General features: G+C 53.0%; 1 protein-coding gene across 1 annotated transcript in view; it reads right to left on the bottom strand.

Moving 5' to 3' along the window:
* The window catches only part of NR4A3 (nuclear receptor subfamily 4 group A member 3), a 46,561-nt gene extending 35,645 nt beyond the window's left edge, over positions 1–10,916 (bottom strand). Inside the window, exons 1-3 of the mRNA XM_065908284.1 lie at positions 10,430–10,916; positions 7,012–7,185; positions 3,218–4,170 (exon numbers count right to left, since the gene is read on the bottom strand). Of these exons, the coding sequence (XP_065764356.1) occupies positions 3,218–4,168 (951 nt within the window). The 5' untranslated portion in view covers positions 4,169–4,170; positions 7,012–7,185; positions 10,430–10,916. The remainder of the gene's footprint in view (positions 1–3,217; positions 4,171–7,011; positions 7,186–10,429) is intronic.
* Positions 10,917–12,619: the final 1,703 nt, after the last annotated feature.

Here is a 12,619-nt window from a genome sequence, read left to right as displayed (position 1 = left end):
ATAACATAGGAAATAAAGTTTTAATGCAAAAACAAATCACTTAATCAACATTTGCAGTGTATGTTATTTTTAAAAGAATGGTAAACTGTCGATTTCTGACTTTTGAAAGTAAAGATTTAAAACTGGATACTAAAAACCACTATCACATCCAAGAAAAAACAAACAAAAAAGAATGAGATAAAGGAAGGAATATGAGGGCAATATATTTTCAATGAAAATTCCCATTAATATGTTATGTCATAAATGACTATTGACATGAACAAAATAGCTATACTGTAAAAGATGCTACATTAAACTTGTGTATGGATATAAAATAATGTTGTATTCTTCAGAATCACATACAATTTTAAAATGAAACATGAAATAATAAAAGAATAATATTTTATGCTCCAGAGACAAGAGAATGCTTGATTTAAAAAAATAAAAATAATCTGTGCAAATGGATGTGTATTCACCATTCATTCAGAAATTACCTGAATCTATTCAACTCCAAATAGAGCAGAAAGGTGAATTTATTTGGTGAGCCTGGGCTACATGAAAAAAAAAATCTAGGTAATCTGGGATTGGTGATCTATTTTGTGTCTAAAATTCTAGATTTACTTTCTATCTTTTTTAATTTTCAGCAATTCTCAATCCTCTTGTATCAGTTTTTACTCTATCACCTTTTAATTTCATTTTAAGAGATCATTTCTAAACGGCTTACATAAAATTTAAAGTCAGATACATTTTCTCTGCTTTAGCAGGTGATTCTAGTTCAAAATGAGAAATTTCCAAGATACAACATACTTCTGATGTTTCCAGCATTTAAATTTGCAGCAGTCTGTAAGGGTAGGAAACCTGTGTTTCCTGAATGAAGCTCTCTTTCATTGTAATTAAAAGCTCTCTTTCAAAGTGATTTTAGAAAACTGTATCTCTTGTCATCATCCTCAAGGATATACCAATTTGAGGGCTGGTGGCATTTTGCGTCAGGTATATGCTTTCCCAATAACCTGAAACCTCCCTAACATTCGTGTGCCTGCAGAGATCGTTATGGTTCAATCACTGAATTCCCATCATTAACTGCACTTCATGTCACATTTTTAAAGAATTCAATTTAATGGTAGAAAGCCACTGGGTAAAACATGCTCCTGTCCTCCCTTAATTAACAGATCCGTGGGGTGGTTCTCCCCGATCCTACCCCCACCCTTTCAAGTATAGATTTGTTTTTGAGGTATTGCTGTAGAAAAAGGAGGCTTGTTGGGGAACACAACTGACATTTCTAGACCAGGAATGTATTATCACTCCTGCATTTAGGTCAACTCTCAATTATTCAGGGGTGGTTATATTTATGGATTACTTATACTTCTCGTAATTGTTTTTCTTTCTTTTCCCCCTTCTGACTGCCTGTTTCAATGCCTTTCAGCATTTCCACTGCAACACTGTAAAAATCAAATCTGCTGAAGAAATGCAGTTACTTGACAGAAAAAAATGGCTAAACTGACAGTTCTACATTTAAGACATCATAATCTAGCATACCTCTTGTATGGTGCTTAATATACTGTAAAATCTTTCCACAAACATTTTCTCATTTGTCTGCAGAATTTAATTATCACATGATTCCTACCTCCAGATCAAAAATAACTGTTGCTTGTTGGTATGTATACCAATGTACACATGTGCATTTTTCATAAATACTTTGTAGTTTTCATTTACAATGTACTATTCTTTTATGACCCTTTAAAAATTTTAAAGTATTTTCATAAATGTTTTATCTCATTTAAAACTAACACTTCTTCTCTGAATTGTATTCACCTGATAGAGAAACTGAGGTCTGGAAGGAAGTGTCCTACCCAACATCATAAAATTGATAGGTGACAGATCAAGGATTCCTTTCTGGGTATTCTGACTCTTAATTCCAGCATGCTCCAAGATCCAGCCTATTGGCCTCCCAAATCCTCATTACCCAATCAGCATCCAGCTTCTCCTCTCTCTCCACCCTGGCCAGCACTGGAGGTTAGGAAGTGAGAATTGTGGGAGAACATTCTTGGGTTTGCAAACACCTGATGCAATGACCAAAGCAGTGAGAATAGGGAGGGTGGCGCAGAAGTAAGTGTCTGGGGTCAAGAGCAAAAGCAGAGCAGCAAGAGAGCAAGGCCTCTTCTCTCTGAGTGGTGCAGAGAGCACTGAACTCCAGAGTAGCAGAAACTAGCTGGAACTGTTCCCATGTGCCACTAAATCACCTGTCTAACCTTCAATATCCTCATGGGTAAAAGAAGGGGGAGGCTGAAGACCCCTCCCGCTGTAAAATTCTCCTTCGGGTCTATGAGCTAATGAAGAGTGTCCACACCTGGCCTTGAGTGTGGCACAGAAGTGGAGCAGATTGATGAGACTCCACTTCTCTCTTCTGCAAGGGGAGCTGCCCTAAGCTGCACCCCCAGATGCCCCCATCTCTCCTTCAGCAGCTGAGCTGTGAAGCAAGCCTGCACTCTGGGGTCATGGGAACACCAGCTGGCATCCTGCCTCCATCTCCCTTTCTGAATGTGTGTCCAGGGGCAGTGGAATAACTTCTCTGAGCCTCCATTTCCTCATCTATAAAACAAGGATAACTAATTGAAACCCTCAAGATGCTGTTCATAAAACTAGCTAGTGGGTGGCCAAAATTCCATCTCAGTTCTGTCTAGAGTTCTAGCTCTCACTAGGAGGATTAAATGAGATAGAAACACCCAAGGCCTGACACGCAAGACTCTGTTCCCTCAGACATTTGGGATGGATAGAAGGGGAATACAGAGAGGTGTGTATCCCTTTGCGAATCTTCCGAAAGCTCTCTCCAGAAAAAATTGCAGCCGGGAAAGCCACGTCGGGAAGTTCACAGTCTCCGCAAGCCCACCCGGGGCAGCCTCCTGAGATGGACATCAGGTTAGAAGGCCCCGAGAACGTGGGTGTGAAGGCGCTAGCAAAGGCTACCGGAGTGCGCGCGCAGCATCGCGCCCCTGGTGGTCCGGGCCCGAAGGACCGGCCCAGCCGCTCCCAGCGGGGGCTGGGGAGGCCGGCGGCGGAGGGGAGGCCGGGGCTGGGGAGGCCGGCGGCGGAGGGGAGGCCGGCGGCGGCGGAGGGGAGGCCGGGCGGAGGGGAGCCCGGGGGCTGGGGAGGCCGGCGGCGGAGGGGAGCCCGGGCGGAGGGGAGGCCGGGCGGAGGGGAGCCCGGGCGGAGGGGCGCCGGGCGCAGGCGGGCGGCTCACCTTGAAGAAGCCCTTGCAGCCCTCGCAGGTGCGCACGCCGTAGTGCTGGCAGGCGGCGTTGTCCCCGCAGACGGCGCACGTGCCCTCGCCCGAGGCCGCGCTCCTGCTGGGCGGCGACGGCAAGCTGGGGCTCTCGCCCAGGAGGCTGGACGCGGTGGGCGAGGCCGTGAGGCCCAGCGGCGGGAAGGCCAGGGCGGACGCCCTCTTGGCCAGCGGCAGCCCGTACGCGTGGCCCTCGAGCGCGGCGGCCTGGCTGCCCGCGGCGGCGGCGGCGGCGGCGGCTCCCAGCGGAAGGCTGAGCGCGGCGGCGGCCGTCGGGTCGTAGCCCAGGTGGTGGCCGCCGGCGGGGCCCGGCGCGGGCGGGTGCGGCGGCGAGGGCTTGAAGTGGAAGAGCGGGAAGCGCGCGCCGGCCACCGTGGGCATCGCCTTCATCGGCGGGTCGAGCAGCGGGCCGGGCGCGATGCAGCCGGGCGCCGAGGGCATGGCGTCGTCCCACATGGCCCCCGCCTGCGAGGGGAAGCCCGGCGTGGTGGGGGTGGACGGCGGGGACTGCTTAAAGTACATGGAAGTGCTGGGCAGCACCTCGCCCTCCGGCCCGGACGGGGGCGGAACGGACGGCTGCTGCTGCTGCTGGTGGTGATGCTCGTGGTGGTGCTGGTAGCCGTGCGCGCGCCCCGCCTCCAGCTTAACCAGCGGCCGTGGCCCCGACGGCGGCATTTGGTACAGGCAGGAGGGCTTGAGTTCGTAGGTGCTGGAGTAGCCCTCCATGAAGGTACTGAAGCTGGGCAGGGACGTGGTGGCTGTGGCGGTGATCTCCGTGCTGCCAAGGTCCATGGTCAGCTTGGCGTAGTCAGGGTTCATGATCTCCGGGCTGTAATCCGAGCCGTATGTTTGTGCTGCATAGCTGGAACCTGGCGGCGAAGGGCTATACTGGGCTTGCACGCAGGGCATATCTGCAGGGAGAGGAAAAAGGATCTCTCAGAAGCGTCTTCCTAGCTAATGGGTGGCAATGGATTCCTTGCTCTCTAATATGGGAACTGGGAAGTGACGGTCTTTCCACCTTTCTAGCAGCATAGAGTCCTTCCTTCCCCCCTTCCAGTGCTCGCTCTCTGTTTCTTTCATTCCTCTTTTATTTCTTTTCTCCTTCCTTCTTCCCTCCCTCCCTCCCTCTGTCTCCCCCACTTTCCTCCCTTCCTCCATGGGCAGAAAGCTGTATCCCTCAGGAACTGCCCGTGGGGCCACAGGCTGTCAAAACGTAGCCTCCAGGGGACCTCTGTGTCCTCCTTCCTTCCCTTGCCCCGTCCTCCATTAGATCTGGGAAGTTTGATGTCTTCCCTCAAAAGCCCAATTGTGTTTTAAAAAGTGATTTTGAGCCCTGGAAATTTAATGGAGTGATCTCAGCTATCAATTTAGGAAGACAAGAGGAAATCCAGTGAATGCCCTGTTGGTTTATTTTGGGAGCAAGAGACCACTACTCCCCCCCCCCCCCAAGTCAACTCTCTGATATGTAAACTTGAGTGTTAGTAAAAGAAAGAAAAAAAGGTGTCCTACTTGGGACTTACTGGCCCAGTGACATTCTAACATTTTATGAGTGCCAACTGAGGCTACCCACACACTTTATGGTTGCTTTCTCCCACCCCCTCCCTACTCCTCCAAACAGGACTGGCAGCCTGCTCAAACTGGACCCCTGTTGATGATTTCAGCCAGCTAGGTGGTGAGGTGGGAACACAGGCCCAGGAAATGGGCTTGAGGGAGTTTGCGCCATCTGCAAAGAAAAAGATCGGCAGCTGCAACAAAACACCCACCAAACCTGCTCTGTGCCATATACACCTAAATATACATATACATATATAGGTTCCCAGGAATCACTAGTGGTAGTGGTAAAGAACTCAACTGCCAGTGCAGGAGTCATAAGAGATGCGGGTTCGATCCCTGGGTCAGCAAGATCTCCTGAAGGAGGGCATGGCAACCCACTCCAGTATCCTTGGACAGAGGAACCTGGCAGGCTATGGTCCACAGGGCTGCACACAGTCAGACATGACTGAAGCGACTTAGCACATGTATGCAAGCAAGTGTCAGTCACTCAGTCGTGTCTCTGTGTGGCCCCAGGGACTACAGACCTGCAGGCTCCTCTGTCCATGGAGTTTTCCAGGCAAGAGTACTGGAGTGGGTTGCCATTCCCTTCTCCAGCGGTACATGTGTCTATGTATAAATGTATATGTAAATATATATATATTCCCCCATCTAAGTAATAAATATATCAATAGCTGCTTAATAACTACAGTTTGGTTATAATAAGTGAGTTATCTACATATTTTCTTATGATAGAAAAGTTAGCACCTCTAGAAAAGAAAACATTTTCTTAATAGATTTAGTTTTCCTCAGCCCCAAAGCACTGATATCTGGAGTACTTATTATTGTTCAGAGGTTGAACTAATGAGAAAGCCCTGAGACATATTGGATCCAGTGGATAATGTATCTAATTATTTCCTCTTCTTTATGGCTAAATATAAATAGTAAACTGGGTAGTTTCTGGTGGTTGGTTTTTCCGAACCAAAGGAAAACCACGTGTTTAACGTCTCTTTGGAGTCTATCGTGTAAAAGGTGTGACTAATAGAAAAGCGAATACTTCACGTTTCCTTTGACATCTTTCTCTTACCCACATTTCCAAATCTGATTGAGTCATACATGTATGGGATGAAATCTTGACTTGAAAAAAGGTGTTGAGGGCCTGTTGGAAGAAGCAGTGATGAGGAGAGGCCAGTTCAAGCCTCTGTTTTCCAAGCAAGGCCCTACAAATCATCATTAGTTTCAAGTTAAAGGAGCACTTACCCTGCTGTTCAGCTTTTGGGGTGAAATGAAAGGCTAGTCATTAAAAAACAAAAAAAGAGCACTGCCTGATGTTTCATTTGTTCTCTTCCCTTGGATTTCTCTATGACTCTTTTCTATCATTCTTCACCAGTCCCTACCTATTGTTGTTCTTTGTGACTTTCTGAGGTTTCCAGATAGAAGATGAGCTTACTGGGACTGAGTTCTGTTTATTTGCATCTCTTTGGCTAGGCACCTGGTATCCCTTGGTTGTTGTTTAAATGCTAAGTCCTGTCCAACTCTTTTGTGACCTCTGTCCATGGCATTTCCCAGGCAAGAATAGTGGAATGGGTTGCCATTTCCTCTTCCGGGGGTCCTCCCAATCCAGGGGTGGAACCACGCCTACTGCATTGGCAGGTGGCTTCTTAACCACTGAACCACCAGGGGAGTCCTTTACCAAATGCAAAAAGAGGTGCTACAAGCTAAACCTCCAATCCTTTCTTTTGCCCAACTCAAATTTACTCCTTGGTTTTCAGCTCACATGCTTTCCCTCTTTCCCTCTGAGCTGCAAAAATCCAAATGTCTGCACTCAGATGATTTGGGTTTTATACAAACAAAAATGCTTTGTATTGTTCGAAATGATCCCATAACTCTTAAATGCCTTAGCATTAAAAGGAGAGCAAAAATGAAGACATTAAAAGGTATCAAAATATCCCAATCTACTGGTGTATTTGCATTTTTCTTAGGAAAAATATCTTTGAGAAATGCAACGCTTAATTTAATCTGTCTGCTCCACTAGGTAGCAACAGCGTGTGGTATCCAGAGGAGCTTCGTGCAAAGATGCCACCTGTGCCGTGAAACTCGCGGCCAGCAGTCACTCACTGTCCTGGCGCTGGGCAAGTCCACCAGCCTGCTTGTGGGTGTGTGGCTTCCTCACCCACACCTCCCAGCCCGGGAAGAATAAAGGGTCGTGCCTTCAGACCTACCTGGAGGATATCTTGCGCGCTGAATGGTGGGGCTGGGGGTCTCTCCAGCGGAGGCTGAGCGTGGAGGAGGCGGGGACGGCCGGCTGGGTGAAGTGGCTGCGGGGCCGCCCGGCTCCGCTGAGGGCCCAGTCTCAGCGATGGGGCTTGCCGGGCTGCGCTCTTCCGCAGTAGGCTCTGGGGGGACGGGGGGCGGGCGCCAGGAGAAAGCATAAAGGTCACAGTGAGACTGTGCCGGGTCACCGAGGCCTGGCCTGGGCATACGGGGGTGGGGGTGGTAGGGATCTCTAGAAATGACGAAGAATTAAAAGGCTAAGAAAGCAGTGTTGAGGGTGATCGGAGTCCCCGGGCTAAAGGGATCACAGCGCCGTGGGGCAGCCGAGCAAAGGTTGTCCGCGCTCACGGCGGTTCTGCGGTTCCCGAACCGAGGCTAGAAAACGCGCAACCAGTTGTTGCCCAGAAATTAATCTGCCTGACCCCCCAACTGGTTCCGAGCTAGCCATGTCAGGAAAAGCGAAGAATGGGAACACTTGAGGAAAGAGTTCTGCCGGAATCGGAGTCTGTGAGTGTGCAGGAGCGGAAAATATTTTCCAATTTCACCCGCCCCCACCCCTCAAATACAAATTTTACACGTTGCGTAGGAAATGCACAGGGTCCGGAACGAATGCATGAATGCCCCGAGGAATTAAGAAAGTCTGAGCTTTTCATTCTAAATGCTAATGGAGCTTCGCTTCTATTAGCGGCGAGTTTCGGGGTCCAGGGGTCAAGCAAACAAAAGAGCGGAGTGGAAATAGGCCGGCGCTGGAAGCACCGCACAAGGCGGTCGGCGTCTGCCGCTGCTGGTGCCAGCCGAGGGAGGCCCCCCTGCACCCTCGGGCGGTATCCCAGAGAGTGGGCGACTTCGAGGCTCCGGGCCACACGGCGACCCGGAGGGGCGCGACCCGGAGGGCGCCGAGAGCCGCTCTGGGGCAAGCGTCTCTGCGCAAAGCCTTAGGAAACTTTGTACCTGGAAGCGCATTTCGGCGGGCCTCGGGAAAGGATCCCATGACCCCAGTTCAGTTCAGTTCAGTCGCTCAGTCGTGTCGGACTCTCCGGCCTACAGCGCCCCCTTTGCCCGGACCCACTCACAGCTATAAGAATGGGAACCGGCACCCGAAAGAAAACCGCCAAAATCCCAAAAACCTCGGGCGTGCCCGAACCGCGGGTGTCCAGTAAGTTTCGTCTCCCGCCGCCCCTGCGCCCGCGGCTCGCCTGAAAGGAGACAGGGGATCGGAGCCCCCAGAGCCGGGAAGCCCCCGACGGCCAGGAAGTGGGGGATTCCCTTGCCCCCCCCAGCCCCAGCTGATACTACAGAAAGCTTGCGCTCGCCCCAGCGCAGGCTCTTCCCACGGCTGCGACGTGCGCTTCCCGTCCCCCGCATCTTCAGCGGGAGTCTCCGGCAGCCTCCCACCACCTCCTCCAGGTGCCCACGTTCCCGCCCTTCTTTGGGGTCTCCAAGGATCGACCTCTGGCTAGGGTGGGTGAGGGAAGCGCCTCCCCAAGGAAGCGGAGGCTTCCCTCGCGCGCCCAGCGCTGGCGGGGGTGGGCTGGGCTGGGCTGCGGTGGGCAAGCCGCACCACAGCTCCTCCAGCCGGGCGCAGCGCCCCTCGACGCTCTCCGCGCCCCCTCGCCCCCCGCCCCGAGAGGACCGGTTACCTAGGCAAAGCCTCCGCGCCTGGAAACTCGTTGCTCCGCTCCCGCTCGCGGCCGCCGCGGCCGGGAACACGGAGCCTCGAGGTTGTAAATTAGGAAGAAATAACTACCTCTGTCAAAGCCCCTTTCTTTCTCGTGGGCAGGCGAAAGGAACACCCCCGTGTTCCCCTCCCGGTGGTGGAGTGTGTGAAGGAAACCGTGAAACGCACCATTGTGACCCGGGCTCCTCCACGGAGTTTCCAACCCTGGGGAGCGGGGGCGGAGGTGGGGCGGGGGCGGGAGGGGTGGAGGAGAGAGCGCCAGAAAGGGAAAGACTGAGATTCTCAGAAAGACCCAGGGAGACGAGGCAAACCGCGGGGGAGAGCTTCTGCGAGCGCAGGGTCCGAGGGAGGGCGTAGGGCGGGGTGGGTGCGGGGTGGGGGGCGGGTGGAAGGCTGCTGCGGCCCAAGAGGTTTCTGATGGTCCACATTATGAGCATCTTGTTAAGAGAACTCTAATAAATTCAGACTGCATTGACTGCGCTCAGAAGCCACGTCGGGCAGCTTTTCCTCTCCCCAACTCAGTTCTGTAAAACATCTCTCCGTCGTGGGAAAAGAAGATTCAGGATTGGGTTCGCGCTGAAATGACTGAACGGCGCTCTGTACCTCTCTCCCGGCACTCACTCTACGGCTCTGGGATAATAGCCTGAGATTTCTGATAACCAAACTCCTCGCAGCTCTTCCCTTTAGACAGTCCGTGGGCATAACAGATAAATGACAATCTCCAGGAACGTTCTTTAGAATCAAGGGACAGATGCCTTCTCCCTCACGATTGCCCCAAGCTTCCAACAGGTTTGAGAAGCGCCCTTGGAAGTCAGTCTCCGCAGGCTGCACTCGCTTGACCGTTCTCCTCTTACCACCGAGAACTTTCATTTCTATCAAGAGTAAAACACTCCGAGCAACTTCTCCAAAAGCGCGAATTCTGTCAGTTGAAACGTGCCTTACCCAGACCGAGTCAAGGCCCAGCGGAGGGGGGGACACAGTCCCCACGCATGTTGGGGCACGGGGGTCGGCAATTACACCCGATTACCTACGAAGGGAAAAGTGTACACCGGCAAGCCGGCGACGCCAGGCAGACGTGTCTAGTGGAGCCCCAGGCTCATTTCAATACAATAAGCCACATTCCTACAATTATGCCCTCTTTCCTGAGGTCCTCCGAACCCGGCTGCAAACTCCAGCCAGGTCCCCTTCCTTCCCGAGCTTCCTCCCAGTCAGCCATCTCGGAGTCACCATTAGGCAGATTAACCTGGACCCACCGGAGCCCCTATTTCCAATCCTAGTTAAAAGGCAGGAAAATTACTGCCGTTCATCACAGGAGCTGCAACTCCCTGCCGCTGCCGCCGCCGCCGCCGCCTAGAGCATCATTACCATGACAACTAGAGCCGAAATACCCTGAATTACATCGCTGGAGCTGCTACTGCACAAATCCCGGTCCTCGTCTTTGTTAGAGGCTTTTCGCCTCTTCGGGTAAGGAGAGGAATCCCACAAGCTCCAGAGATCCCCGCAGGCCCGCTACCGGGAGGGAAAAGTTTCAGATCGGAACCCACCGGCGACTCCGCGAGCAAAGCCGGAGCGAGGAGCTAGCAGGGGAAAACCCCAACTCAGAAAGTTGTCAATTTCAGAAGCTGAGCTTCCCAGCGCGCCAACTTTTTAACAAGTCTCCCTATTAACTGAGCGAATCTCATACGTACTTGAATGCTGTGGCGGTTCCGTCTTTAGTGCGAGTTTCTAGAAAGCTGCCCCGAAATCTGCACTGGAGGGGGTGTCAGTGTTGCTGTCCCGGAAGGGCTGCGGTGTACAAGTCCAGCGGCTCCCAGGCGCAGTGAGCTGCTGGCAGGGGATGCTGCGATCCCGACTCATGGGAGAGCGCCGCCGAGGGGTTCCGCGGGCGTCCCGTCTCCGGCCGCGACCAGGGGATAGGATGCCGCTTCTGTTCCCACCTCCGCGGCCACCGCCGGCGCTGTCAGCGTTGCAAAGTGAGCCCAGGAGGGGAGTCCGGCTGCGGCGCTGCGCTGCACCCGCGAGGGCGCAGGGCGAGAGGGGTGTGAGCGCGCGGGAGAGAGTGGAGTGTGTGTGCGGAGCGTGTGTGCGCGCGTGTGTCTGTGTGTGCGAGTGAGGGAGCGGGTGTGAGCTTGTCTGTGTGTGGGGAGCGGAGGAGGAGCAGGAGCCGGAGGGGTGGGGGGCGGGAGGCAGGAGGCTCCGCTCTCCCGGCTGCGCGTTCGCTCGCTCTCTCGGCACGTCATTTATGCCACAGGAGCCCCAGCGCCCTCTCCATAGAGTGCCTGGAATGCGAGACGTCAATGTGACGCCATGGGACGCTACGTCACCCTCCTCCTCCCTCCTCTGGCCCAGCCGGTTCCGCGTGTGCGAGGGAGGGTGTGTGTGTCTGTGTGTGTGCATGTGCGAGCACGCGCGCGCGTTCCCCGGCCATTCGCAGGGCAGGACAATGGAAACTCGGCGCAGCCAGTCCTGGCGCGGCGACCTTTCGGACTAGGGCTGCCAACCCCTTTGCAACCGCGCGGCTCGCCCGGTCGCGAGTCGGTAAGAGGCTGCAGCGGCCCGCCCGCAGGTCAGGCGGGACCGCCCAGCTGTCAGGCTCGGGTGGAGTAGAGTTGGAGGAGAGCTACTGGCACGCCTCCGAGGCTGCCCCGGGGCAGGGAGCCAGGGCGAGGGGGTAAGAGAGAGGACAGCTCTTCCGAAAGGGAAGGCTCGGCCAAACAGCTTCTCTGAGCGACCTGGCAGCCGGTGCAGGAGTCAGGCACCAGTCCGAAGACTCCCTGCGGTGCAGCTGCGCTTCCCCCAAGCAACAGCCTGAAGCTGTTTACGTCCCTCGTCTCTCTGGCTCTCGGTGCCTAGGCTTAATCCCTTTCCTCCTCCGGTCATTTGCTGGGTGCGTGTTTTGCACAGGCATACCGATGGCTCTGGGAAGATAAGGTTTTCTTTCTTTACACTTAAGGTGTGAATTTTCTAACGACCTTAGCACCCAATTTAGTGCACATCCACCATCCGCGCGCGCTGTAGCAACTACTGTGTGTAAAACAAACACACACGTGTTGAACAGCTGAGCGAGTCTGAATGTTGCAAATCACCCCCTCCCGTCAGAAATGGAACTCGCAGCTCGCACTTTCACTTTTTAATGGTTGTAGATGGGCCTCCCCTCCACCTCCCAAATTAAACATTTCGAAATCAATCAACAGGATTTATTAGTCAGTCCTTCGTTAGGGGATTTGTGCTGGTCTCCTGAGACGTGTTTGTTATGAAATGGTGAGCTGAAAGCCTGGGAGATTCTGTTACGGAGAGCAGTTTCTTCCTGGAAGTGATGAATTTAAGTGTGAATTTCTTGCTGAAAACAATAACAAAATTTTATCAGAGTTAAAGTCTCCTAGCTCCAAAAGTTGCAGCTGGGTAAAAGCAACCACTTTTATAAATGAATTTTTGAGGAGGAGAAAATATTTGCGTGAAACTATGCAGCAGACATGGTCCCCATGTGGTCCGCTTGAATCAGACATGACATTTATGTTTCTGACCTGTCACGGTCTTTGCTTGTGTGTTGAGGGGTGGTGTGGGGCGGAGCACACAATTCAGAATCGAAGGTTCGAGCTAGCACAAGAATCCTGAACGCAAAACTAAAGTTACATATATGATCCACTTGCACTTCAGACAGGGTGGTGTGGAGCAGGCCTGGAAGGGTGCCTCGAGAGTTGGCCTGGAGGACAGGAGCAGAGCCTCTGCACCGCCGCAGGTTCCCATCCAGTCTCGGAAGGAAGGAGGGCGCCGCTACATTGCCTCCATTCAGAGACTGGCGGGCGGTGGGGGGCGCAGGACCTGGAGCCGCGCAGCACTGACGCACGCGAGGCGCGTGATTGACGCAGGCGGTGTTA

This window comes from Muntiacus reevesi, chromosome 17 (assembly GCF_963930625.1).
Source record: "Muntiacus reevesi chromosome 17, mMunRee1.1, whole genome shotgun sequence".
Taxonomy (NCBI): domain Eukaryota; kingdom Metazoa; phylum Chordata; class Mammalia; order Artiodactyla; family Cervidae; genus Muntiacus; species Muntiacus reevesi.
Note: the sequence above shows the minus strand (reverse complement) of the source record. Positions and strands in the feature narration are given on the sequence as shown.